The sequence below is a fragment of the Borostomias antarcticus genome (genome assembly GCF_949987555.1).
Source record: "Borostomias antarcticus genome assembly, chromosome: 25".
NCBI classification, from domain to species: domain Eukaryota; kingdom Metazoa; phylum Chordata; class Actinopteri; order Stomiiformes; family Stomiidae; genus Borostomias; species Borostomias antarcticus.
The window spans coordinates 12352323-12379822 of NC_140258.1; the positions used below are offsets into that span (position 1 = coordinate 12352323).

Here is a 27500-nt window from a genome sequence, read left to right on the forward strand (position 1 = left end):
GGCTGGGGGTCGGTCCCAGGACACGCCACCCCTTCCGGGGCCGCTGCCGGCCCCTCGGGGGCCCCCGTCGGCCTGGAGCCCGGGTCGGGCTCGGAGACAGCACCCCTGGGGGGTTGACGGTCACCTGCTGGAGGGGTGTCGGTGGGGAGCCCCCCAGGGTGGGGAGACTGCTCGGGCAGGGTGCGGCGTGGCGGGGCCGGCTCCCCTGAGAAGACCAGGCTCTGCTCCTGGACCAGCACACTGGACTTCCTGCTCGACCCCTCGACCTCGGCGCCGCTGCAGCACCTGGAGGAGCCCTCCCCCTCATCATCCGAGGGGAGGGAGTTGATGGAGGTCAGAGAGGACTGGACCCCACTGGTGCATTCTGGGTCGGGCCCCTCTCCTGCCGCTGGCCCGGCGCCCCCGGCCCTCTGCCCAGGGACAGAGCTGGGAGGCGGTGGCCCCGGGGACGGGGTCAGTGGGGGCCTCTCAGCCTGCTGGCAGGGTGCGTCCGCTGGGTCGGCCGCCGCCAGCCCCGCCCCTCCACCCTGGGGCCCCGGGGCCGAGGAGCTGGGCTCGCTCTCGAAGCCGGAGTCTGAGAGGCGCGAGGAGGCCGAGGGGATCCCCCCGACCCCGGCCGACCCCCCGTCCGGCAGACGGATACACTCCCCCTTTACCTGCAGGGGGGCTGGTCCTGGTCTCAGGACCCCGTGGCTACCGGGCCGCTCGGCCACAGGGTCCGGTCCGGAGTGGTCCGTCTGGCTGATCTCCGGAGGGTCTCGTCTGGGGGTCCGACAGGGGAGCAGGACCGTCACCTTGTCCCCCTGGTAGGGGTCTCTGGGACTGGGTTTCACCTCGATGTGTCTGAGCCCAGCAGAACCAGCAGAACCAGCCGGACCCTGTGGAAGCTTCCGGCTACAGTGGTCCAGTGGAGGCTGGGTTCTGTCGGCGGCGTGGCCGTCCGCCCCAGTGCCGGCCTGGGGCTTGTTCTGTGGGTCCAAGCTCATGAGATTAGTGAAGTAGCCTTTGTTGCTAGCAGCGCTGGCTAGGTTGTCATCTGGAGCAGCTAGCGAGTCAGCTAAGGCGTGGTGACCAGTATCTGAGGCTGAGCCAGAGGCCTCACCGCCAGGCCTGGGGGCCTCAGTAGTCCTGGGGGGCAGCTGGTCTGAGCTAGCCTCCCCCAGCAGGGCCTCTCGCTCCTCCCGGGGGCTGAGGGGAGCACCCCCGCCCTCCTTGTACTTGGCGCCGGCGTCGCCCCCATGCGGGGCGATCTTGAGGTTCTTGTACCCCACCAGGACCACCGAGTCTTTGGACCCCTGTCGGATCAGCTTCTTGGAGTTGTCCGCCTTGCCGGCGTTCTTCTTCAGCTTCGCCGACTTGCCTTTGGACTTGGGCGGCGGCTCGCAGCTGTCGGGCCAGCTGGTGTCCATGGCGACGTGGCGGGGGTCGAGGGTGGGGCTGGGGAAGGCGGCGGCGGCAGCGGCGGCGCTGTCTCTGGAGCCGGCCCTGTCCGGCCTGCTGGAGGACGCCGAGCCTCTCCTGCCGCTGTGCTGCGAGCCCAGCCACGGGCCGTCACGGTCTGGGGGGACGAGAGGGGGAGACGGGGGGGACAGGGACGGGGACATGGGGGGAGGGGGGGAGGGAGGCGGCGGAGAGAATCGAGGTGAAACATGGGGGATAACATCATTTACTACTTGTGTGAACAATGTCTGGCGTTTGACGTTCGCTTCACTTTCCCCGGGGAATTTAAAAGTATTTGTGTATCTCTCCTCTGCTGCCACGCCCCTCCCCCCTCTCCCATCCCCCCCCATAGTGTGGGTAGTCTGTGAAGGAGCAGCAGAGCTGAGAGGCCTGTGGCAGTAGCCATGTTTCCATCCACTTGTCAATCGAATTGTGTGAGGATCGCTAAAAATATGAATGCTAATAAAGCCGATGAACGTGCGTTTCCATCTAGAGCTTTAAATCGGATAAAGTATTTATCACAAAAGACTTTTATCGAACAAGAGAAAATCCGATGAGATCGACAGTACAAACCTTTTGTCGATTTTCATGATTTTTAATCGAATATTACTGTTTCCATAAGGCATTTTTAATTCGATATAACTTAATTGGCATAAAACGTGTGGATGGACACATGGCTACCGACTGACCCTCAGTGATGGATTCCAGGTATCTGTCCTCGAAGATGATTGGCAGGGAGCTGACGTCACCGTCCAGGTCGGCACATTCCACAGGAAGCGGGGGGAGGGACAGGAAGTAGGCGGAGCTCTTGATCGCGGTGGTCATCTGGTGGTGGCTGTGAGCGCTGGGAAGAGGAGCACACCTGGGGTCAAATACCTGGGGTCAAATACCTGGCAAATAAGGTCAAATACTTAGGGTGCACGTGATTCAGTTGACCCGTTTCTGTGAATCAATGGAGCAGCCCCCGACTAGGTGAAAATCAAATGCACCTAAAATAAATACTTGATTTACAAATAGTTGATCTGTGTTCTTGAACCAGGTCCAGATAGGAGGGTCAGAGATAGATAGATAGAGAGAGAGAGAGAGAGAGAGAGAGAGAAAGAGAGAGGGAGAGAGAGAGGGAGAGAGAGAGAGAGGGAGAGAGAGAGAGAGGGAGAGAGAGAGAGAGAGAGAGAGAAAGAGAGAAAGAGAGAAAGAGAGAGAGAGAGAGAGAGAGGGATGGAGAGAGAGAGAGATAGAGAGAGAGAGAGGGAGAGAGGGAGAGAGAGTGAGATAGAGATAGAGAGAGAGAGGGAGAGAGAGAGAGAGAGAGAGAGAGAGGGAGAGAGAGAGAGACTAATATCTGACTGAGGAATTCTCCAGAAACACACTAAAGTGCTGCCAGGTCTCCCAACCCATGCTGGCGTGCAGCGCTGTAACTCACTGTAGCTCCTGGTAGGCCAGGGCCGTTTGTCTGGGGTGCTCCAGGCAGAAGAACGCCTCCGCAAACCTCCTCACCTGCAACGGTCACACATGAGGATGATGATGATGATGAGTAAGGAGACAAACTTCTAATACTTCAGCTGATTAACTCTTTGAGGGCGTCTGCTTTCTAAAAATCCAGACAAATTATGTTCTCAATACAAAAAGCTTCTGCCATTCAAATACGTAGTTGCTTCAGAGATACAGATGGAATTTGTTAACATTTGTTGTCATTGTTGTAGCGGTTGTTATTATTGTATTTTGTTATTGTTGTTTTTTGTTGTCATTGTGTATTGTAACCTTTATGTTTAGTTGTGTATCGTAACCTTTATGTTTAGTTGTGTATCGTAACCTTTATGTTTAGTTGTGTATCGTAACCTTTATCTTTTTTTCAGGAAACCTTTGCTGCCACTCTTGGCCAGGATTCTCTTATAAAAGAGATTTTAATCTCAATGAGTTTTTAACCTGGTTAAATAAAGGTATATATATATATATATATGGAATTTGCAGGACGGTGAAGGTTTTTTCGAGATCAACACACTTCAATCAATGGGAATAAATGGTGAATAAACGTCCACGCAGGTTTGCTCACTCTGAGCGCGTGGTGCTCCACGGCCAGCAGGGCGGCGACGCTGTCCTGGAGGGAGACCACCTCCAGGAACTGCCCCCACAGGGCCATGAGCAGAGAGCACAGCTGGGCCAGGTTCATGTTCACCACCTCCGCCAGCTCGTCCGGGCTCTCCGCCTTCTGCTGCAGGGAAGCAAGTACCCCCGTGAGACACCGGGGGGCGCCACAAACACACTCATGCACAGCACAGCAGACCTGGGTCAATTGTCAATTAGCAGATCAATTACCTGAGTAATTGAGGTGCATTTCAATTGCTTCACGGTTGACATTTACAAGACATACCCACTGGCTTCATTGCACTGAGTAAGATCAATTAAAAGTAGCCCTAGTCTGACAGCGTTGGGTGAGGGTTGGTAAATAAATAACCCTAATAGTCAGATAGTAATTGACCCAGGTCTGATGCGCAGGCACAGACCAAGGACACAAGCAGCATTGTGGCGTGAGTGATTCTGTGGTGGCTGTGAGGGTGGCAGAGAGAGGCAGTGGGACCCTGTGAGGGTGGCACAGAGAGGCAGTAGAACCCTGAGAGGGTGGCACAGAGAGGCAGTAGAACCCTGTGAGGGTGGCACAGAGAGGCAGTAGAACCCTGTGAGGGTGGCAGAGAGAGGCAGTGGGACCCTGTGAGGGTGGCACAGAGAGGCAGTAGAACCCTGTGAGGGTGGCACAGAGAGGCAGTAGAACCCTGTGAGGGTGGCACAGAGAGGCAGTAGAACCCTGAGTAAAGCCAGAGTGTTGCTTTGTGAGCGCACCTTATAGAAACACTGCTTTGATGAGATGTTGTGTTCATGCGCACCTTATAGAGCCATTGGGTGTTGTGTTCATGTGTATACCAACAGCAGGCGCCGTTTCTCATATCTTACACCGTGTCCTAACTGCTTGCGACGCGAGCAACAGAACGCGACATCTCGTTGTTTAACGGTTTCCTAACTGAAACCGTTAAATTTCCTGTTCTGTTACGTCATTTGTCTATATTCCCAACTGAAGACAGTTAAAGAACGAACGCCTGTCAACGCGAGCGACAGGAGGAAAATAGGAACAGGTCGAGCGTCAAAAGGGCAGTTAAAACGTCGCGCCGCTTCACGCTGCGTCGCTCGCCTCCAGTTAGGACATAACAATAGAAAACAAAGCAATGGAACGCATTTTGTCGCTGACGCTCGCTCGCGTCGCGTGTAGTTAGGACACGGTGTTATGAAAGCGTGTTTTCAACCCACCTTGACTTGATCACAGAGCTCGGAGAGACGGGCCTCCACGTCCAGTTTCTCTGGGGAAGGAGAACAGGGTGGTCAGGGAGAACGTCTGGACGGCCCATCTATACTATGGTCAGTATAGACCATCGGGGGTCAGTTGAAAAGCTGGAAAGACTGGAAGTCATTAGATACGGGTAGATCAGACTGGAGAGAGCAGACAGACAGGACAGGAGAGGACAGACGCACGAGACAGGACAGCACAAGAGAGCAGGCAGACAGACAGACAGACAGACAGACAGACGGGACATGATAGATAGATAGATAGATAGATAGATAGATAGATAGATAGATAGATAGATAGATAGATAGATAGATAGATAGATAGATAGATAGATAGATAGATAGATAGATAGATAGATAGATAGGACCAAGGCCTAGCTCTGGAGATGGAAAGGAAAGGTGTGTGTGTGTGTGTGTGTGTGTGTGTGTGTGTGTGTGTGTGTGCACATGTGGACAACAGAAGCCTATGACAGTAGAGGCCCCTACTCATTGAGAGTGACTGAAGAGTGGGCCACAGAAAGGTGAGCAGAGGAAAAGCAAACTAGAAAATGAAAACATGAAAGAAAGCGTAAGGAGGGATGGAAGGAGACGAGGGAGGAGAGGCGGGTAGAGAAGGATGAAGGAGGGATGAAAGGAGACGAGGGAGGAGAGGTGGGTACAGAAGGATGAAGGAGGGATGAAAGGAGACGAGGGAGGAGAGGCAGGTACAGAGGGATGAAGGAGGTATGAAAGGAGATGAGGGAGGAGAGGCAGGTACAGAAGGATGAAGGAGGGATGAAAGGAGACGAGGGAGGAGAGGCAGGTACAGAAGGATGAAGGAGGGATGAAAGGAGACGAGGGAGGAGAGGCAGGTACAGAAGGATGAAGGAGGGATGGAAGGAGACGAGGGAGGAGAGGCAGGTACAGAGGGATGAAGGAGGGATGAAAGGAGACGAGGGAGGAGAGGCAGGTACAGAGGGATGAAGGAGGGATGAAGGGGAGGAGGGGAGGAGAGGCGGGTACAGAAGGATGAAGGAGGGAGGAAGGGGAGGAGGGAGGAGAGGCAGGTACAGAGGGATGAAGGAGGGATGAAAGGAGACGAGGGAGGAGAGGCAGGTACAGAGGGATGAAGGAGGGATGAAGGGGAGGAGGGGAGGAGAGGCAGGTACAGAAGGATGAAGGAGGGATGAAGGGGAGGAGGGGAGGAGAGGCAGGTACAGAGGGATGAAGGAGGGATGAAGGAGGGATGAAGGGGAGGAGGGGAAGGGACATACCTATGCAGACTGTCCTCTGGCCTCTGGGATAGGGTCTTCTGAGTACGCGCTCATATAGGACTTGCATGCTGGACTTGGCTAGTAGGATTGATTGATTCAAATAAAGCTTTGATTGATTGATTGATTTGATTGATTGCACATATAGTACGTTTAACCTGGCTCTGCCTATGACTCAGGGCTGAAAATTAACTTTTTGGCTCACGGTGAGTCACCTGCCAAGGGGACTGTAGATTAAAAAATTTACCGGCCAAGTATATCTATTTTTCAGATAGCCTTCCCAAATCTAGTCGCCAATTGGAAATGTAACCTGCATTTGGCCGGTGGCAGGTGTTAATTTTCAGCCCTGCTATGACTGTTATCACTATGTGTTCTCTCATGCAGATTAGGTGCTGGTGGGTGAGTCACCGGGGACGAGGTCCCATGAGGGGGAGGTGTGAGACGAGCCCTGAGGACGTGTTATGTGTGTGGGACCTGAGACTTGTTGATGTCGGGCTTCATTTCAAGACTTTAGTGCTTTCTTCTGGATTAGCTTCCACACCGTTTTATAGCCGTCAGTATCACATTAGCTGATGTTAGTGGTGAGTATCATTGGACTGGGATATTAGTACACTAGCGAGGTTACTAGTACAGTGGGTTAGGATATTAAGTATGTTACTACTACAGGTTAGTTAGTCAGCTAGGTTACTTAGGGCCCAGTGAGTTAGTTCATTAGTTTCTGTAAGAAAGGGGGATTTGGGGCGGGGTGGGTGGGGTTGATATTCAAAATGGCGGGGACCAAATGACATGCAAAACACAATGATAAAATCGCCAGCGGTTTACTTATACAAAGACATGATCACACGACAACCTGACCAAAGTTACATCAGTGCACCTGAATGAAATACACATTTAAATCACAGAAACAGAAACAAAACTGAAGCAAATATGAGGTGCACAAACGGTTAAGTCCACTGAGGTAATAGTTAAGTATCGTTAGGCTATAACACTACTAGTCTTCCAGCCAAGTGTCCGATCTCTCTGAATAATAATCAAGTCACACCAAGCAGCACATTTAAATGACAAAAACCAGAGTGGTGAATGCAGTGTGTATGAAGAGGAATATGAGGTGTAGTAGGGATCCTATAGGCTACGCTTAGGCCTGTGTGTTAGGGAGCTAAGCTCAGCTAGGCTCTGGTGTTTTAGGGACCTTGGCAACACTATGCTATGCTATGCTAGACTAGGCTAGGCCAGTGTGTTAGGGACCCTGGCTAGGTGAGTTGAGGCTAGGCTATGCTAAACTATGCTATGCAAGACCAGTGTGTCAGGGATCTTTATGCTATGCTACGTTATGCTAAGCTAGTACAGTAAGCTAGGGACCCTGACTATGCTATGCTACGTTATGCTAAGCTAGTACAGTAAGCTAGGGACCCTGACTATGCTATGCTAGGCTAGGCTAGGCATGTTGGTGTGGCGCAGCAGCCTACCCAGCTCCATGCGGTGGGAGGAGGGCAGCTCCAGGGTGACGGAGGAGAAGTAGGTGAAGAGGCCCTGGTACGCCAGCAGCAGGCTGGCACACAGGCTGTGGTGGAGGCTGAAGGCATGCTGCAGACACGGGTCCGACACCAGGAACGTACGACCCTGGGGGGGGAGAGAGAGGGGGACCGAGGGAAGGAAACGAGAGACGAAGAGGGGGAGAAGGAAAGTGTAAGATTTGAAATCCTTTCATGTCTCCCCCGGAATCCCAGTTACAGTAGATGCAGTTTTAACTCATGGGACTATTCCATTGGTTAAGTTGTTCCAGACAAGATCAATCAAGCGCCGATGTGTATTTAAAAAGGATTTCAAGTAGTATTTGGGTGCTGATGTCATTCTGCGTGATGTAGCGTTGGTGCTCTCACATCAGGGGAGACCTGTTTGACGTAGCTGGAGCCGAACACCACGTTCTCCAGGGGGGGGATGAGGGAGTCTTTACTCTGGGCGGGGGCGTTGCGGTTCAGCCATGTGCTCTTCACTGGCCGTGGGAAACTATATGTGCGCCGCACACACACACACACGCGCACGCACACACACACACACACACACACACACACACACACACACAGGCAAACACACACACACACACAAGCAAACACACACACACACACACACACACACACACACAGGCAAACACACACACACACACACACACACACACACACACACACACACACACACAGGCAAACACACACACACACAAGCAAACACACACACACACAAGCAAACGCAAACACACACACGCAAACACAGGCAGACAGGAAGACAGACAGGAAGACAGCAAAAAAACACACAGGAAGACATAATTATGTGAACAGATTTCATCATACTTCTGAATTACAATACAGCCAGTCTGTCCTGCCTCCTTTGTTCTGTGCAATTTCCCCCCCATGGATCAATAAAGCCCCTACCTACCCATCTACCTACCTACCTACCCAAGCGCTTTACAATGGCCTCTCATTCACCCATTCACACACACATTCACACACCAATGGCGGTAGCTGCCATGCAAGGTGCTAACCTGCTCATTGGGAGCAATTTGGGGTTAGGCGTCTTGCTCAAGGACACTTCAACATGTGGACAGTCAGAGCTGGGATTCGAACCACTGACCCTTCGATCACTGAACGACCCGCTCTACCAACTGAGCTACAGCCGCCCCGAAATGTCACGTCACGTCATCATGTGCTCCATGTCCAACTATGTCATGTCTGACCTGATGAGCGGCTGGTGCAGGGCCACCAGCGAGGCGTGTATCGCCACGGAGATGACGGACAGATGGAAGTAGTCGAACATGACGTTGATGTGCTGGTGGATGCCCCTCTGGAGGCTAAAGTGCAGACGCAGCGTCCGGCTGCTGATGTTCTGGAGGGAGCTGGGGTCCTCGGGCCTGGAGGGGGGTGGTGGGTGGTGGTAGGGGATGGGGGGGGGGCAGGGGATGGGGGGACCAGGAGGCGGGGGGGGGGGGAGGGCAAAGGAAGTGTGGGGGTGGGGGGGGAGACAGGGGTACAATCACAAGTTGGCAGGCTCTATTCTCTACAGCCAGTTCAAAGCCATATAAAGTATCTCTAAAAATAGCCTGGTAGCAACGGGCTGAGAGCGCTGCTTTGACACCTACGAGTAATCTCCGTCCGTGAAGAAGAGCTCCAGGGAGAGCTGGAAGTCCATGTCGTTCAGGGATTCCTCCACCTGGGGAGACGGCGGGAATACGGAGGGAACGCCGTGGTTCAGGGGTGAGACAGACGCGTGATCAAACACAGAGAAAACACCTGAGGCGATAATTATTTGTGTGAGGTGAAGCAAAGAGAAACTGAGTGTGGGAGAGATCTCCGTCCTGCCCTCTGAGACGGATCCGACTCCAGCTCCCGCCTTACCCTCTTCTCGTCCAGCAGCATCATGAGTTTGAACACCAGGACGTCGTTGACCGCCACTTCCTCGTTCTTGTAGAGGATCTGGAAGGTCTTGCTGCTGATGACATCATCTTGGACCGAGGCAGGGAAGGCTAGGTCAGAGCCTGGGGAAGGGGGGGGGGGACGAAAGTAGGACAGGAGAGAGGAGCAAAGAGGGGAACAGAGAACACAGCCTGTTTCTTGATGTCTCATCAACAGACAGAGTTGAAAACATCTACAGTCTAATCCACAGATAAGCCAGTTGGACCCGCTTCACTGCCTCATATCAGAGACAGACGGGTCAGTCCCCCCTGTTGGACCCGCTTCACTGCCTCATATCAGAGACAGACGGGACGGTCCCCCCTGGAGGACATATCAGAGACAGACGGGGCGGTCCCCCCCTGGAGGACATATCAGAGACAGACGGGGCGGTCCCCCCTGGAGGACATATCAGAGACAGACGGGGCGGTCCCCCTGGAGGACCCGCTTCCACAGGCGCCCCTCTTCATCCTCGCTGGGACTGGGCTTGGTTGTGCGCAGAGAATGTAGGGCATTGTGAGGCTGGCACTGCCACCGGAATTAGCCCTGGCACTGGGGGAGCGGGCATGTTCCTCTGTACAAGGACAAGCCCAGAATGCTAGGGCCTCGGGGACGCTAGGGGGGAACAAGGCCGGCGTTGCGCGCTGAGATCAACCGGGCCAGCTCCATGCCCAACACACCAAATCGGCTTTGATGGGGATTTATTTGCCCTTTCTTTGTGCATCAAGTATGTGTGTGGGTTTAGAGAGGGTGTCACGCGCTGCTCTGAGTCCACTGGACACCAGGGGACAGCGCCTGGGTATCAAACCAGAACAACATACTGCATGTGCACCATTGTGGAATGTAATGGATCAGCTGATACCATTTAGGAAGCTTTGTGTATCACATTATCTTTCTGCCTTCTGCCATTTCGGACATGCAAAACCTGCTAGTCAGTACTGACTGACTGACTGACTACAGGTCATCCATGCTTGTTATCCTGGACTACAGGTCATTCATGCTTGTTATCCTGGACTACAGGTCATCCATGCTTGTTATCCTGGACTACAGGTCATCCATGCTTGTTATCCTGGACTACAGGTCATCCATGCTTGTTATCCTGGACTACAAGTCATCCATGCTTGTTCCTAGACATCGTCCATGGTGGTTACCCAAGATTCTAAAAGTTATCCATGAATGTTAACCCTACATTCTAGAGGGCTGTGACCCCTGACCCTGAGGTCAGCGTGACTGACCTGCGGGATGCAGCAGACTGGCCTCTACCTTGTGCGGCACGCGGGGCGGCAGCTTCATACTGGCACGCAGCTGGTAGAACCTGGGGAAACACAACAAAACACAACAATTACATTTTTTTTTTTTAAAACACATAGTTTAAAACAGACAGTTTATTAAAGGGGACTAATGCTGTGTTCACACCGGGCGCAAATTTATTTTTCCTGCGGCGCGGCGAGTTTTCATAGAAAGTCAATACAATTTTTTTACGGGCGGCGCGAATCGCAGAACTCGGCGGCGCGGCGACATTTGCAAAAGTTCAATTTTTTGAACTTTCTGCCGCGGATTTGCGCGGCGACCCATTGATCCCGCGGCGAGATTGGGCGAACTGGGCGGCGCGAATTTTCTCGCCGCGCCCGGTGTGAACACAGCATAACAGTAGTGTGAACACTGAGAGGAGTAAAGAAACAGAACTACCAGGGCTCTCACAACAAGCAACATGACACATGGCTTATTTCATACACTATATGACATCTATGTAGTATGGATATATTTGTAAAAGTTCATAACAGTGACCCTGTGCACAGCTGTTCACTCCCAGGTGCTGGTAGAAATATGGGTTGCACTGCCCACCAAGAAAGGAGATTTAATTCTTTCTTATAGTGTAGACTCTGCATATAGAAGTTTGTAATCAAATATACAAGGGAGGAGTACAAATAGTTGACAAAGAGTGGAACAAGAGACAGACTGTAAGTGAGCTGTTTGACCTTGTTTACATTGCAGCAGGGCTAGCAGGTGGGTGAAAGACCAGTCTCCACCTCATGAATGAGTCATAGGCACTTTCTTTCACTCTCACTCAGTGTGACCTAACCTGAGCTCGTAAAGCATTGATGAGTCTGAGAGAACCCGCAGAACAGGGTTCCACACTTAACACAGCACATTAGAGAACAGTATAACTAGCTGGCTGGCTGCTTTAGGTCAAAGTGTATTCCAGTACTGGATGTTCAGTTAGCAGAAAGGGAACGTTCCAATTACGAGTTACATTGATCTATTGAGAAGCTATTGAATCTATTGAACTGCATTCAACTGAATTAAATGTCAGTGGAAATGATTTATTTTTTGATTTGATTGATTGGGTGATTAGTGCTCTACAGCTGTTGGAATGACTATTCGAGCCTGAACAGTGAGCCGGGGGCGAGGGACTACAGCCCCTTCTCTAGCTGCTGGAGTGAGGCTGTCCAGATGTTCCAGATGTTCACGATCTGCCGAGCTGCTGTTTAAACACTCCCGAGACCGTGTCACTTCCTCCTCCTTCCTTCCTGCTCCGGGTTCTGTCTGCTGGTTCGCTCAGCGCCAGAGAGGAGCAGAGGAGTCAGACATGTTTGTCTTCCTGACTCCCCCATGTGTGTTTCCAATAGACGGAAAACCCAAAGACCAAAATAGACTGGCGCGGGATTGCTCCATTATAGTGTGATTGGGGGGGGGGGGGGGGGGGGGCTATTGTTTGATCTGATCCGAGTAGCGGAGTAGAATGAGAGGTGCTGCAAACTGAGATACAACACTCCGCCTGGGAAACCCAGAATGCAATAGTCACCACCACGGAGCAGGAACACAAGTCCTGGGAGCTGGGATGAGGGGAACCTGTTTCCTGTTGCACTGCCTAGAAGCGCCACACATATAAAAAAGTGTTAAAATGGGCTATGCAGCCGATACAATAGCCTATTGAGACTCCGCGTTCCACTCAACCTACCTGCTATTTCCATGTCAAGGCAATGTTAGCTCTTGGCGTGACTGACATTTGTTTTGACAACACTGATTGCTTCTACTGTATGAACGCCTCGGTCAGTCAGCGACGCGGTGGCTGGCTCCACGCCCATCTCTAACAGGGTTGTTCCTGCAGAGGAATTTTTGGCGCCCCCCAAAGAGATTTTAGCCAGAACCAAAGGAAAATCACCAGAGCCAAAAAGCTACAAAAATTGAGAATGTAAAGAAAAATAGCAATTCATATCCTCTCCAAATGTGTTTGATAGCTCGTTTCAAGTGCAGCCCATCCCTCTTTCATGCGTTGGTCCATGGTTTGGACCACTAGTAATTGAGATAATTAATAGACAGGTTATCAGTATCTTAAACTTTTTTGGCTTCATATCCATTTTGTCATGTCAGGAGATTTCCCGCGATTGTGGAAAGTGAGCTCAGTCAGAACGACAGCGAAGCCTGTATATGCTGGTACGATACTCGGCATAAAACTGAGGTTTCCCCCCAAAATTGTGTGCTCATCTTCCCCCAAAGACCCATTCTGAGCCAGGAAAAACCCTGTCTAAATGTCAGCTTCCTGGACAGTCTAACAGCTCTGTGCTTTCCAGAGCTTTCATTATCATACCTCGTCTTCACACAGCTCAGTTCTGCTCCACCATGACTGCCTACAGGCGTTTCTCTCATTGGAGCGCTGCTCGCTAGGCTGGAATGTGAGCAGGGGGGGCGAGAAAATCCCATGTTACACTGAAAGATCTTCCTGATAAGCATTAGCCTGAGACGAGGCGCGGTCTGTGGTCTGGGCTAGTCTAGTCTGTGGTCTGGGCTAGTCTGTGGTCTGGGCTAGTCTCTGGTCTGGGCTAGTCTGGGCTAGTCTGTGGTCTGGGCTAGTCTGGGCTAGTCTGGTCTGGGCTAGTCTGTGGTCTGGGCTAGTCTCTGGTCTGGGCTAGTCTGGGCTAGTCTGGGCTAGTCTGGTCTGGGCTAGTCTCTGGTCTGGGCTAGTCTGTGGTCTGGGCTAGTCTGGGCTAGTCTCTGGTCTGGGCTAGTCTGTGGTCTGGGCTAGTCTGTGGTCTGGGCTAGTCTGGGCTAGTCTGGGCTAGTCTGTAGTCTGGGCTAGTCTCTGGTCTGGGCTAGTCTCTGGTCTGGGCTAGTCTGGGCTAGTCTGGGCTAGTCTGTGGTCTGGGCTAGTCTGGGCTAGTCTGTGGTCTGGGCTAGTCTGTGGTCTGGGCTAGTCTGTGGTCTTGGCTAGTCTGGGCTAGTCTGTGGTCTGGGCTAGTCTGTGGTCTGGGCTAGTCTGTGGTCTGGGCTAGTCTCTGGTCTGGGCTAGTCTGGGCTAGTCTGTGGTCTGGGCTAGCCTCTCTAGTCTCTCCCCACAGCCTCAAGACCTCTAAAGGTCTGTGTTCATACCAACGCAACGGCCTCGAAATCAATAGAGCCTCAACTGCTAGTCGATGCTAGGAGCTGAAAGAGTGCTTTGGTATTATGACTCATTCAGCACCATCAGCACCCACAGACCACCAGCTAAGTGCAAAGCTTGCAAAGTAGGAGGCTACATGTGGCCTAACTAGCCACGCCAAGCCTATATTCAACAGAGTGACAATGGCCATCATATTTCCCAGTCTCTAAGACGACGGTTGTCAGGTCGGCTGGTATAGGAACCCTAGTCGCCTGGAAAAGCCTGTTTGTCTGCCTAGTGAGCAGATGTTCAACCCTCTGAATGCACTATGTCTTTTTTTTTCATTTCAACTTTATTTATGCAGGGATCAATCCCATTGAGAAAAAATGGCTTTTGTATGGGATCAGTGTCTCCAAAATACAGGTATAGTATAAAATAGTATAGTTGAATACAAAGTACAAAACAGAATGTGCAAAGTTGTTGCTGCTAAATGAAAGCAATTACAAACACTGGAGAACGAAAAACCTCTCTGAGTTGTCCTAATGACAGTAGCCATGTTTCCATCCACTTGTCAATCGAATTGTGTGAGGATCACTAAAAATATGAATGCTAATAAAGCCGGTGAACGTGCGTTTCCATCTAGAGCTTTAAATCGGATAAAGCATTTATCACAAAAGACTTTTATCGAACAAGAGAAAATCCGATGAGATCGACAGTACAAACCTTTTGTCGATTTTCATGATTTTTAATCGAATTTTACCGTTTCCATAAGGCATTTTTAATTCGATATAACTTAATTCGCATAAAACGTGTGGATGGAAACATGGCTACTATGTCCTAACGCTCTGTAGCTAGGGCTGGACTGAGGTCTTGGTGCACCCCCAGCAACACAAAAAGAAGAAGTGTGACATACGTCACACTCGTGGCTTGCGACAGTACATGGGAGCCAGTTCTATGGTATTTTATGAATGTGAATGTCTGAAGTCTGATGGTTCCTTCTTTTATGTTCCTTGGTGCACCCAGCCTACACCGACCGCCACCTCACTCTGTCTTTCAGAAGCCATCAGAGATAGACCAGGCCTGCGATTATTTCCAGGTTAGAGAATGATCCATTATGCTTACTTGAAGTCCCAAGTTCCAAGAACGCCAGATATGACGTCTTGTGTCTGTACACTGTAGCCTCATCGAAGGAAGCTACAACCAGGTCGCCAAACAGCAACAGAGGACACTAAAACAACAAAGTCAAATCTGCTAGCGTTCCTAGTCTCAGACCCATGTCTCTGAGATTCACGCCTTCGTAGTCTAACACTGGAGCCTCTGATTAGGCTTTCTGAGTCCAGCCTTAAGCCCCAGACGCACTGGAAGAGTCTGACGCTAGCGTTTTGAAGAGTCTGACGCTAGCGTTTTGAAGAGTCTGACGCTAGCGTTTTGAAGTACACCAATTGTTTTAAATGGCCGATCACGCACCAAAAGCGTTTTGAGGCGAGTCAAACTGCCTTGACGCTTCTACTCTGAACTTGTTTATATTTTGGAGGGTCAAATGGGGACAAATCAATCTAAATTAAATCAGCTCCCTATCAAAGCTGACGCCTGCAGTGCGCCATGGGAGCGTCAAATGAGGCGAGTCAAATGAAGCGCGTTTATTGACTCTTCCAGGGCGTTTGGGGGGTTAGCCTTGTGTGCTCGGCGCAGGGAGGAGGACGGGAGAGGTCTTCCCACGCACAATCAATCAATCAATCAATCAATCAATCAATCAAAGCTTTATTTGTATAGCGCATTTCATACCCAGAGGCAACACAATGCGCTTTACAGAGAACAAAGGAGGTCGGTATACGATCCACCCCTACATATTCCAGAGGGAAGCAAAAAATCAGTAATCACCCGGGGGCCAGATAAGTGAGCTGTAAAAATTCTTCCCTGACCCCTCTCAACAAGGCGATGGAGCAAGCTCCTGGAGTATGTTTGTCTACCGGCTAAGAACATTTATAAAGCAATACATTACAATAAATTACATTTCAGAGTACGAGAGGCTAAAAAAGCATCAGAGAGACATGGCAAATACTGGTGTGTGTTTGCTATGGCCCAGGCCTAAAGCTGGAAGTGGTGTATGTCTGTGTGTACGTGTGTGTGTGTGTGTTAACTAAATGCTACTAAATGCTACACAAATCCATCACCGCATTGGAACAGATCATTAGTAGGTCCAGGAAGGAGAACGCTGTTTTAATAAAGCCCTAACCCAGAGACCGTCCTGTTCCGTGCGGTCAGAGATCCCACAGCAGAGACAGGAGACATCTCTAACCTCCCTCCACTCTCCAGGAAAGACTACTGCAGCTTAAAGGCCGACCCCAACACTACCCACCCCAACACTACCCACCCCACCCCAACACTACCCACCCCAACACTACCCACCCCAACACTACCCACTCCAACACTACCGTCGAGGATTTTGCGGGTCTGCCACAAGGTATGCATGGCAGTCTGAACGTCTCATGCGAGGGCTGGTTACTAGGACTAAGACCGGCAAAACCGACTTGGTTAAGCAGGCTACGACTTTATGATAATCATGAAATGGACACCAGTTATTCACTGATTCAGAAAGCCGAGGGATGTCAGATCTAATGGTGTGTATGGTGTGACGGGCCACTGCCAATCTCCAGCCAGGTTGGGTGTTCAGCCAATAAAGACACAGACAGGAGGATGTTTGAACCGTGTCCCAGTGAGATCCTTTCAACTGATGTCGGCAGGGGGTCTTCGACCCAACATCTGAGCACACGGAACAGACTGAGATCACAGAAACACTCTCAAGCCGATAGACAGGCTGGAAAGACAGGTAGGCAGGCAAGCAAGGAGACAGACAGACAGACAGACAGACAGACAGACAGACAGACAGACAGACAGACAGACAGACAGACAAGAGCACAGCTACGTTCCTCAAGATACGTTTTAGTCTATATCTAGCCTTCTGACAACCGTCTAAAAGTAGAACTGACAGATTTTATTTCTGTATCATTACAGTTATACAGTCTCTATTCCGTCTATAGACTGGCTCAACATTCAGCTCTTTAAAATGGGCTCCTACATATAGCTGAACTTGAAGCCAATTATTGTTGTGGCTGAGTTCAATTTGGTGTCGCTTTACAATGCAGGCCTAGCCTAGGCCCAGGTCATGGAAAACCTTGATGGACTGATGAACCCTGACCTGTAGGCCTATTCCCACAGCAACCTGGTGGTAGCCTGCTGGTAGTACACAGTCCAGAGGTAGGGCAGCTGAAATGTTTCTTTCACTCTGGCGCCCTGCTGTGCCAACTGAGCTAGACGCGTACATGGTTATAACCAGCCTCTCCGGGACAATGTTTACAGTTGGATTGAACCCCTAACTACAGAGCCATGCTCTGCCAACACAGCTAGATAGATGGAGGCTCGTACTCACCCTCTCTGGAAGAGGTCCACATTGTAGAACTTGTGGAGCTCCACTGAGAACTCCACCGTGGCCTGGACCTCACTCATCTTGGTCTTCACAGGCAGAGAGGGGTTACATAATCTGGAACATACCTGCATGGGAACACACACACGTTAGTCACCTGCCTGGTCCTCTGAGGACTCATCCAAGGGTTAGCCTCAGAGGACTCATCCAAGGGTTAGGCCATTGCTTAATGAAGGAAACACCCATGTGAAGCACTCTGTTCCCCAGTAGACTCACACTAGACACGCTCACACTCTACAATAGAGTCAACAACACACGGCTAACCATTAGCCTAGCCTACATGTGCGTCTTGTAGGTGGTTGGTCACCGTTGAAACCCTGGTAGATCAAACTGAGAGCCAGGAGTGCTTCTGCTGCTTTGCCCCTTGCTGAAAATAACACATCTCTCCTAATAGACCGGCTGGCAGGTCGGCCAAACATAGCGAGACAGAGCAAAGGGGAAAGGCTATGAATCACTCTGCTAAAATAGGCCTGAAATACAATATCCACTACTGAGACAATGTTAGAAACATAACTTTAGGGCCTACGCGTCTTTTAACTCACCCCCTTAATTTAAGCAGTAGAGAATTTGCACTCTAAGCTCCCGGTCGTGGCTTATGGCACATTCTGAGCAGTAGAGCAGTGGAAGAGTCGCTGGAGCAAATCGCCCAGAAGTCTCCTAAATTACTAATGCGAGGGATGAATAAATTATCGTGTCACACGCAGAGAGAGACGGTGGCACCCTGTCGCTGGCGAGGACAGTAGATAAGGAAGACAATATGGCGCACGACAGGAAGACTGCTCTCTCTGTGGCAGGTAAACAAAGTGAACAGCGGGACGGTAACAGCCTCTCTCACCCCCTCGGTCTCTCCCCCCCCCCCCCATCTATCCATCTCTCTCTCTTTCTTTCTCACTCCTGCCCCCACTGCTCTCCCCCCCCGTCTCTTCTTGGCAGGTGGAGCAGCTGAAAGAGAAGGGTGGGTTGTAAGGGACCTGCTGCGCTGTTTACTAAACACGGGACGCAGGCCAGGCCATCAGGGCTGCTGTGATCTCAGAGGCCATTGAAGTCTTGGAAAAGGTTGTGTGGGATAGATCCTCCCACACCCTGCTGCTCTCTCTCTCTCTCTCTCTCTCTCTCTGTGTCTCTCTCTCTCCCTCTCCCTCTCTCTCTCATTCCCCCTCTCCCTCTCTCTCTCTTCTCTCTCTCTGTCTCTCTCTCTCTCTCTCTCTCTAATGCCCCTCTCCCTCTCTCTCTCTCTCAAATCCCCCTCTCTCTACATCAGCATGTTTTGAAGAGTAAGGATAGAGCAGTGGAGGGACATCGTCTACAGCCAGTATTCAGCATCACGAGACTCCTCTCTCCGCTTCACCTCCATGTGAAATCCCTGTTAAAACGCCGGCGCATCACAGGCATGACATAACAGGACCTCCATCTTACAGGGAGGGGTGGGGATCAACAAAGAATCAAGTGAATTATTGAGGGAAACGCATGCAGGCAGCAAATGATTGCATATAAACACCCCCCTCTAACCCGCTGAGGGTCCTCGGTTTGCCAGTGTTGGGCTACAGCTGCTGTACTGTACACCCAGGCTTAGATGTGATATACAGTAGACCACCAGCATCGCTGTGACTATAATTTACACCACTGAAAATGAACACCTGCCACCGGCCAAATGCAGGTAAAATTTCCAATTGGCGACTAGATTTCGAAAGGCTATCGGAAAAATATATATACTTGGCCGGTAGATTTTTTTCATCTACAGTCCCCTTGGCAGGTGACTCACCGTGAGCCAAAAAGTTAATTTTCACCCCTGGCTGTGATTATAATTTACACCAATACAAGAAATACTGTAACAGGGCCCCAGTTAAAACCTGTTGCAACAAATTCCTCTAATGGGAATGCACTGCCTGCTTCTGCATGCTTCAGAGAGTAAGAGAGTAACAGCAACTCCACTATTAGGAAGAGATCAACCAAGAAGACTTGCCTGTAAGGGAAGTGAGACTGGCTACTGTTGGTGCTGGTGTCTCCAAGTTTACTAGTATGATCAAAAATAACATGTAGACAAGACATTGTATCTCCATGTCTACAGCAGGAAGTGAAAATGTCCCGTTTGATTCCACTAGGGGATTTTCAACTACTTTTAGGGAAACTGTGTGTATATGTATGTGTGTGTGTGTGTGTGTGTGTGTGTGTGTGTGTGTGTGTGTGTGTGCGATTGCCTTAACTTCTGGAAGGGACTTGGATCTACAGACTGAACTCGACCGCTACGCTCTGCTACCTCGGGGCGACTGGTTGCCCCGTCACTCCGAGGCCCCTGCGGTCGATCGACACGATCACGGCTCTTCTCTGTCCTGGCCCCGCAGTGGTGGAATGAACTACCCACTGACGTCAGGACAGCAGAGTTGCTGCCCATCTTTCATCGCAGGCTCAAAACTCATCTCTTCAAGAAGTACTACAACAATCCTCCCTCCTAAGCACTTATTTCATTGTATTGTATTGCACTGTATTTTAGATTGCTATTCTTGCACTTTGCCTTCAGCACTAGATTATGCTCTTAGTCACTTGTTTTAGAAAGAAGATGCACTTGTGAGTTCTGGCAAGTAGTAGTACATTGGCTCTTCCCATGTTAAATGCAATTATTGTTAGTCGCTTTGGATAAAAGCGTCTGCTAAATGACTGTAATGTGTGTGTGTGTGTGTGTGTGTGTGTGCAGAGGGGGGTTGCTCTTGTACTTATTATAATCTGACTTTCACTTTGGCATTTTTGCATTTATCATTTTAATGTTTTGTGTTCTATTTTGTCTCTGTATTGAATGTCCCATCTGTCTGTAACTTTGTTGTGTTGCCACCGTCTGTCTTGATCAGATCTCTCTTCAGAATGAGACCCTGTGTCATAATGAGATCACCTGTCTAAATAAAGATTAAATTAAAGTTTAAAAAAAATCTAAAGTTGAAGAGTGGCTGAAAGTGCTTCCAGATTACAGCTCTCTAACCGTGTCAATACCGCAGTCGTGATGATAATAAGTATAAGTCATTTCCAACTACACCTCTCCTTTTAGACTAGCTTGCCTTGGTACAGTGCGTGCTTAGGCTTAGCCGCTCTCTGGCCAAAAAGTGGACATGTGCTGCTCTAATCAGCTGTGCAGTGAAAGTGAGGTGCCACCTAGATTCCTTCCTCCTCTCCCCATGCAGCTGGGTGCACTCGTCACATCAATCATTTACCTTGCATATCTCTCTGGTTTTCAGAGAGATATGAACAAACAAAGCCTGCTAGATATGAAATTGAACAAAGCCTGCTAGATCTTCAGCGTACTAAAGAGTGGGTCCGAAACAAGAGATTTTAGCTCAGGTATCTCTACCTATCTATCTATGTATATATCTATCTCCCCCACGGTTAGTGCAGCGAACCACTCTGTCGTGTTTACCCTGTCGATTAACTAAGCTCAGGCCATTACACTCATCTCTCTCTGGTGCATATCATGTTGATAGCAATACCTTATCAGCAATACTATTAAGAATCAGTAAAAACAACGAGTAAATGAATGAATGCATGAATGAATAAGTAATGGCATCTGACTTAGAGCTGTAGAGAGCTGTGGGTATGTGGGGATCAGCTACCCTTGAGAGTGTAATCACTTACCGTACTTGGCTCCTGATGAGTGGGGTCGCTGCTATTTCCGCTCAAGTTTCACAAGATCATGGTCAGAGGTTCGAGTCTCCAGCAGCCATTCCTACAGGGGTGAGAAGTGAGTCACCATACAAATACTACTAGCCGGGTTGCCAGGTCTGTGACCTGGCTGAGATTAAATGACACCAGTCTCAAGGCGAGTGACGAAGAGGAAATGATTAGTTGACCTAACCATAGTTCTAAATCAGATAGGCCGTGTCCGAAATGCATACTACCTGCTACTTGCTATATAGTAGGCACTATATAGTAGGCATACTACATACTATATAGTACCTACTATATAGTAGGCGAAATACAGTATGCACAGTTTTGATGTAGCATGCTGCATCTCGCCTACTATATAGCAAGTAGTATGCATTTCGGACACGGCCACAGTCTAGACTTGATTATTCTTGATCTTGTTAACCTTAACGTTAGTTAACAGCTCAATGGCGGCTAAAGATAAAACTGGTGATCTATCTGTAATCTAGCTAGCCCTAGCTAATGATTGTGGTGGTGATGGTGAGCTTTCCCAGCAAACACGCAACGTCAGGGAGATGTTCAGATCACGTCTTAATAACGTCCGTGGGTCCTGAACCCCGTGTGTTCGTCTGCTGGACCCCTCAATATTCACACGTCTGGCTTGGACCCCTCTAAGACGTCTGTGGACGTGCAGAACGGGTTCAATATCTGAACGTTAAAAAAAACTTTCATTCTGGCTCCTAATTGGATGTCTTTGGACGTCCGAAAAAGACAAAAAAGACGTCTTTTAGACATGTCTTTGCTCAGTGGGTTGTCGGTGGTGCAAAGCAAGAATCTCAGCCAGAGAGTTGATCATGCATCTACAGCCCGCTTCAAACCCACACATCTCCCTCTCCACACAAACACACGCTTTACAACTGAGCAGTAAAGCTAACGTTTGCACTGTGACTTTTATTCCTGTATTCTATTTGTCCTGCTTTTTGTTTAAATGTCTATAATGACTTGCTTTTTGTTTTAATGCTTTTAATGTCTCATGTAAAGCACCTTGAATTGCCCTGTGGCTGAAATGTGCTATATAAATAAACTTGCCTTGCCTTGCCTTAACGTTGCCTAGCTAAAGACGAGTAAAGTAACACACTATTGCGCAGACACTGGTGTTGACTAACGTAGCTGGCTAGTAATAGATAACCTGGCTAGTAATAGATAACCTGGCTAGTAATAGATAACCTGGCTAGTAATAGATAACCTGGCTAGTAATAGATAACCTGGCTAGTAGATAACCTGGCTAGTAGATAACCTGGCTAGTAGATAACCTGGCTAGTAGATAACATGGCTAGTAGTAGATAACCTGGCTAGTAGATAACCTGGCTAGTAATAGATAACCTGGCTAGTAGATAACCTGGCTAGTAGATAACCTGGCTAGTAGATAACCTGGCTAGTAGATAACCTGGCTAGTAGTAGATAACCTGGCTAGTAGATAACCTGGCTAGTAGTAGATAACCTGGCTAGTAGATAACCTGGCTAGTAGTAGATAACCTGGCTAGTAGATAACCTGGCTAGTAGATAACCTGGCTAGTAGATAACCTGGCTAGTAGATAACCTGGCTAGTAGATAACCTGGATAACTATGCGAGCTAACCATGGATAACATGAGTACGTTCACATTAACGTTATAACCACACTGGCACGAGCTAGCTAGCACGGTTTAAGCTTAACCCGAGTAAACAACAATAACAAATTACATAATGTATTACTTGCCATACCAAACACTAGTGTAACGTAACGTAACGTGAGCAGCTTGTAACGTAACTAAGTTTCACGGTAACGTTACATCTCTATCCATGAATGTGAGCTAGCGAGAGTTAGCTAGCATTTTCTCCTCGAGCTCGCTAACCGACCGTTACAGCTGATTAATGACTAACGTTTCTATACCGATATGATTTATCCTCTCCGTTTTCTATTTTGAATCAGACTTTCGACAATAACTATGGTTTTTAAATTGGGAGTTCACCTTTTAGTTGATAAAGCTGGACGCTGGGCAGGGTGACATGTCGCTGGTTAGCTGAGAAGCTGCTTCATCTCGCGAGAGCTGGTCGCTGGTTAGCTGAGGAGCTGCTACATCTCGCGAGAGCTGCCAGGGCTCGACTATGCGTGTTCTAGGACGTCATGAATGCGCAACTACTGCGCAGTTGCGGTGCAGTAACAGACTTTCAGTTTCATTCGCAGCCAGTGATGACTAAGACAAGCCTGAAGACTTTTCTTTTTGCCACTGCTTTCTAAGAGGAGCTGTGTTTATCAGTATACTGCACTGTAACTTTTATTCCTGTATTCTATTTGTCCTGCTTTTTGTTTAAATGTCTATAATGACTTGCTTTTTGTTTTAATGCTTTTAATTTTTCCTGCCTTTTGTTTTAAATGTCTATTATGTCTTGCTTTTTGTTTTAATGCTTTTAATGTCTCATGTAAAGCACCTTGAATTGCCCTGTGGCTGAAATGTGCTATATAAATAAACTTGCCTTGCCTTGCCTTGCCTTGCCTAAGAGTTAGGGGAGAACAACTCACAATTTGGGAGGTGGAGATGCTCAACTCACATAACAGGGGTGCAAAATCATAGACGTTATAAAGAACGTACTAAATGAATGTACTAAATGAATCATTTTACTAATCTCTGCAATTCCTCAACAAATGGGCATCATTATTACACTTCATTCACAACCACAGCTGGACAGAGAGGAAGCCGAGGGCTGAGATTTGACCCCCCGGGTTGTCAGGGAACCTAAATCACATTGACACAAACACAAGTGTTATTGACCCACCCCCCACCAACAGATGACACCATGACAGGCTATAAGTCTCCCTCAGAATGGACCTCCTCAGTCTGCTGGTCCAGCTGGGAGAGGACATCACTAGGGTCTGCTTTTCAGCTGGAGAACAACCTGGAATAGTCCTGGAACACAGATCTCCATTTTCTGAATAACTTCAAGCGACTAAATGGGTGAATTCAAAAGGTAAACGGAATCTGTCTAAGCTTATTTCTGTGGCCATTATTTGAAGATATTTATTCAATAGGCAACATAGATTCACATTTTACAAATACCACTTCAAGAATGGACATGCCACATTTAATTGTAAGCCGTAGATCTTACATATTTGTAGAGGCAACAATCAATATATGGTTTTCTACTGATTGTGACATTTACATATATATATGTATATCTTGGTCTCCAGGGCAGCACTCCTCTACTCTCTCTGCTATGTCATCCCACAATGCATCTGCACTGGCCTGCACTCTCAGAGTAGGTACCAGACCCTGCATAGGTGACCTGTGTGATACTGCATCAATCAGACTAAAACTACTTAATATAGTCATACCTCAATGTCTGGAGTCATCTGAATAATATAATACAACATTGGTCTAGGGTAGGCCTACTTTTTTTGTAGACCGTATACAGTTTATAAGAGATCAGTCATTTGTGGAGTCTTTTGAGCTGAAATTGTCTCAGCATTATAATAATCTAATCTTAAAGTAAAATATTCTTTGATTGGCCCCCAGCTGTGCATATAGAGCGACGTGTGAGGGGATCTCAAGTCAGGGTGTAAAGAATTAGCAGGAAACGACTAACAATCAGGGACAATATTTATTCAGCGACTACGAGGTGCTGTTCAGCTTTACAAACATTTGAGTAGTTTTTACTAGGTATTTACTAGGACTCTCTGACCCCTACGCACATACACAAACGCACGCACGCACGCACACGCGCACTTTGACAATGTTATCATTCCATACGCGCAGTTGTGTCCTATTCCTCCGGGAGTGGCGTTCAGACGGAACAGGCCGTGTGTCCTCAGGTCAACCTCGGGGAGGATGTATTCCCAGGTAGGCCTACAGACAGATGTTTACTTCGACACCTTACACAAGCACACAAGCACATGATTTGTCTGCCACAGTGACAAGTTGCTTTTGTCGACAGGGTTTTACATCATGTCACAGTTTCACATCGCTGAGTTGGCCAGACGAGGTACCGTTCAAATGGTTGCAGGATCAACCTCTCCGCATGTTGCATATAAAATAGGCCCAACTTTTAACTTCAGGATTAACACCAGGTAAGCGCTGGTCCGGAGTCACTCGTTTTATTGGTGAACACTGACATCTAGTGGTCGTTGTGTGTTATTGTCCCTGTCCATGGTGCTGAATGACGAAAGGTTAAACGCTGGTACTGAGATATCACCATTCTACAGTAGGCATGTAGGCCTAGTAGTTGTTATGGAGGCCTATGTAATGCATTTATCCCCATGTTGCAGATCGGCATACCCTCTTGGACTACCGGAGGAATTTGCTTTTGTGACAGTTTTACGCATGAACGGAAGCACCTTACAAAAGAACTGGAATATTTGGCAACTGCAGGATTTGAACGGCGGCGAACAGCTTTCAGTGAGGCTGAACGGGAAGACAAAGTCTCTTGAATTCTCATTCACAACACTTGATAAAGGAAAACAGACGGTCGTTTTCTCTTTCCTGCCCTTCCTGTTCAATTCTCAATGGCACAAGATCGCACTGAGTGTCCAAAAGAACTCCGTGACCCTTTTTGTGGACTGCATCATGGTGGATTCTCAGGACATTCCTCCCCGTGAGAGAGTCAACTTGGATGGTTTTACTCTGATAGGAAAACTAAAAGATAGTCCCGTCATAGCTGTCCCGGTGAGTTGAGCTACGTGTTAAATGTTGAGGCCTCTGTTCATTGGCCTGCCCTGCACATTTTTCATACTTCAGGCCTAAATGTTTACCTACTGTTGAGAGAAGATATGCAGAGCTGACCTACAGAGATGGCTGACCTACAGGCCTGGAGATCGTCCGCTCCGCCCAGCCAATTCCTACAAATACGTGGGAATTATCACACCTGGGTTCGAGTCCAGAACATGACTTGTGTGCTGGCATGGCCAGAAAAGAGCGGCAGTGGAGGCCAGATATATACGATTCACACACACGTAATGTGGCACAATTGCCTCAGTACACATCAAAGCAACAACAACAACATTATACTGTTAATCAAGGCCAATGAGTCAATTATTGCCCAATGTGGATATTGAAAGGCAACATGTCTTAAACCGTATAGGCTACAGTGTAGCCTGACATGCCGTGCGTAATTTACATCCACTGTGCCGGATGAAGTTAGGATGAACAAGGATCACACAGTGGGGTTTGAATGCCACTGTTATGCTTTGTTTTAGTTTGATTTACAGTCCATGCTGATTCACTGTGATGTGAGGCGCCCTGAGAGCGAATCCTGCAGGGAGATGCCGGCCAGGGCCGCGGTAAGGACCCACAACTCAGCCCTGCACATGCCAGCTCAAAACTGTTCTTAAATATCTGTCTATTAGTCCTAATTAATTTTACGATTGGCAGAATGAAAGGGTGGGTTGAATTCCACAGTTTAAATCACCCGCTAGTCTCTCCCATTTGCTGTCTCTCCTAGATAACCCCTCCCCCTCTGCACCCTCCCGAATCCCTCCAATCATTCACTCTAACCCAACATGACATGAATATACATGAGCCTTTGATGGCTATGGTACCACGGACTGTTCAGTTAGTTGAAACGGATTCAGTTGGGTTGCTTTGTCTGGGGGTCCGTCAACCCAACGAATCCCAGAAAAAGGACTAATTTTTGTCTTTCCTGCTGTTGGAGACCATGGGTTTTCGCGGGCCACTTTTGGTGCTTTTGCTGCAGATTGTCCTCACATGCTCCGCACAAGTAAGTCCTTTTCTGTGCTTCCCTTCCAGACCGATGAGGCAGAAGTGCAGGTGAGTTTTCTCCAGCTGATGTCACCATGGATAGAGAACTATGACAAACGGACTATGAGCGTCCTGAAGATGTTGAGTTGGTGTCAAGGAGTGAGGCTGTAAAACGGTTAATTGACGATAGATTCTACTGTCATCAAAGACAGATTAGGCCTACATTCTGTTATCTGAAATAGGATCAAATAAAAAAGGATGTGTAGGCCTACTACTCACGATATTTGATTATAACACGCTCAAGGACCTGTAATTAAAATGTTCATGGATGCGACTGATCACACATACTGACTCTGCTTGGCCTATAGGCGCTACACTAGCCTGGACACCTGTTGCAAAATGCAGAGATTTGTCCTTCATTTTCAGACATTTCTCTTGAGCACAGGTTCACGATCATATCTAATAGACCACAGCGCCGTTGTGTGCAGGTAGTAACAGTTCGTTTTGACGTTATTGTCCCGTAGAGGAACGGTGCAAACTCCGGGCAGCCCGGACCTGCGGGGGTTCCAGGAATTGATGGCGTTGATGTAAGTTTTCTCTCTATCTAACATTCATGTGAAATGAAAGCGCAAGCATGTATTGTATGTCAACTGTGCTGTTTCTCAATTACTGGTGACCTAACAACACGTTTCACATTTGTGCCAATCTATTTTATTTCAGGGTGACAGAGGAGATGACGGCGCCCAAGGCCCTGCTGTAAGTACACTTATATATAGCCTGTTTAAAAATCAACTTTATTCATCTAGTTAGGCGACCTTTTCTATTTAGCTTGC

The 27500-nt window shown here is 48.8% G+C and overlaps 2 protein-coding genes across 2 annotated transcripts in view; one reads left to right on the top strand and one right to left on the bottom strand.

The window, feature by feature from the left end:
• Nucleotides 1-22989, bottom strand: part of fam135a (family with sequence similarity 135 member A) — a gene marked incomplete at its 3' end in the record, with an annotated part of 27301 nt that extends 4312 nt beyond the window's left edge. Inside the window, exons 1-15 of the mRNA XM_084458799.1 lie at nucleotides 22948-22989; nucleotides 20929-21019; nucleotides 17257-17378; nucleotides 10702-10781; nucleotides 9413-9552; nucleotides 9157-9227; nucleotides 8755-8928; nucleotides 7907-8033; nucleotides 7493-7646; nucleotides 6030-6107; nucleotides 4741-4790; nucleotides 3494-3649; nucleotides 2864-2937; nucleotides 2130-2284; nucleotides 1-1558 (exon numbers count right to left, since the gene is read on the bottom strand). The exon at nucleotides 1-1558 is cut by the window's left edge and continues 498 nt beyond it. Of these exons, the coding sequence (XP_084314925.1) occupies nucleotides 1-1558; nucleotides 2130-2284; nucleotides 2864-2937; nucleotides 3494-3649; nucleotides 4741-4790; nucleotides 6030-6107; nucleotides 7493-7646; nucleotides 7907-8033; nucleotides 8755-8928; nucleotides 9157-9227; nucleotides 9413-9552; nucleotides 10702-10781; nucleotides 17257-17333 (2894 nt within the window). The 5' untranslated portion in view covers nucleotides 17334-17378; nucleotides 20929-21019; nucleotides 22948-22989. The remainder of the gene's footprint in view (nucleotides 1559-2129; nucleotides 2285-2863; nucleotides 2938-3493; nucleotides 3650-4740; nucleotides 4791-6029; nucleotides 6108-7492; nucleotides 7647-7906; nucleotides 8034-8754; nucleotides 8929-9156; nucleotides 9228-9412; nucleotides 9553-10701; nucleotides 10782-17256; nucleotides 17379-20928; nucleotides 21020-22947) is intronic.
• A 938-nt stretch (nucleotides 22990-23927) lies between these two features.
• Nucleotides 23928-27500, top strand: part of col9a1b (collagen, type IX, alpha 1b) — a gene marked incomplete at both ends in the record, with an annotated part of 19122 nt that continues 15549 nt past the window's right edge. The window contains 7 exons of the mRNA XM_084458912.1: nucleotides 23928-23944; nucleotides 24165-24254; nucleotides 24752-24813; nucleotides 24908-25040; nucleotides 25239-25635; nucleotides 26166-26249; nucleotides 26716-26736. Of these exons, the coding sequence (XP_084315038.1) occupies nucleotides 23928-23944; nucleotides 24165-24254; nucleotides 24752-24813; nucleotides 24908-25040; nucleotides 25239-25635; nucleotides 26166-26249; nucleotides 26716-26736 (804 nt within the window). The remainder of the gene's footprint in view (nucleotides 23945-24164; nucleotides 24255-24751; nucleotides 24814-24907; nucleotides 25041-25238; nucleotides 25636-26165; nucleotides 26250-26715; nucleotides 26737-27500) is intronic.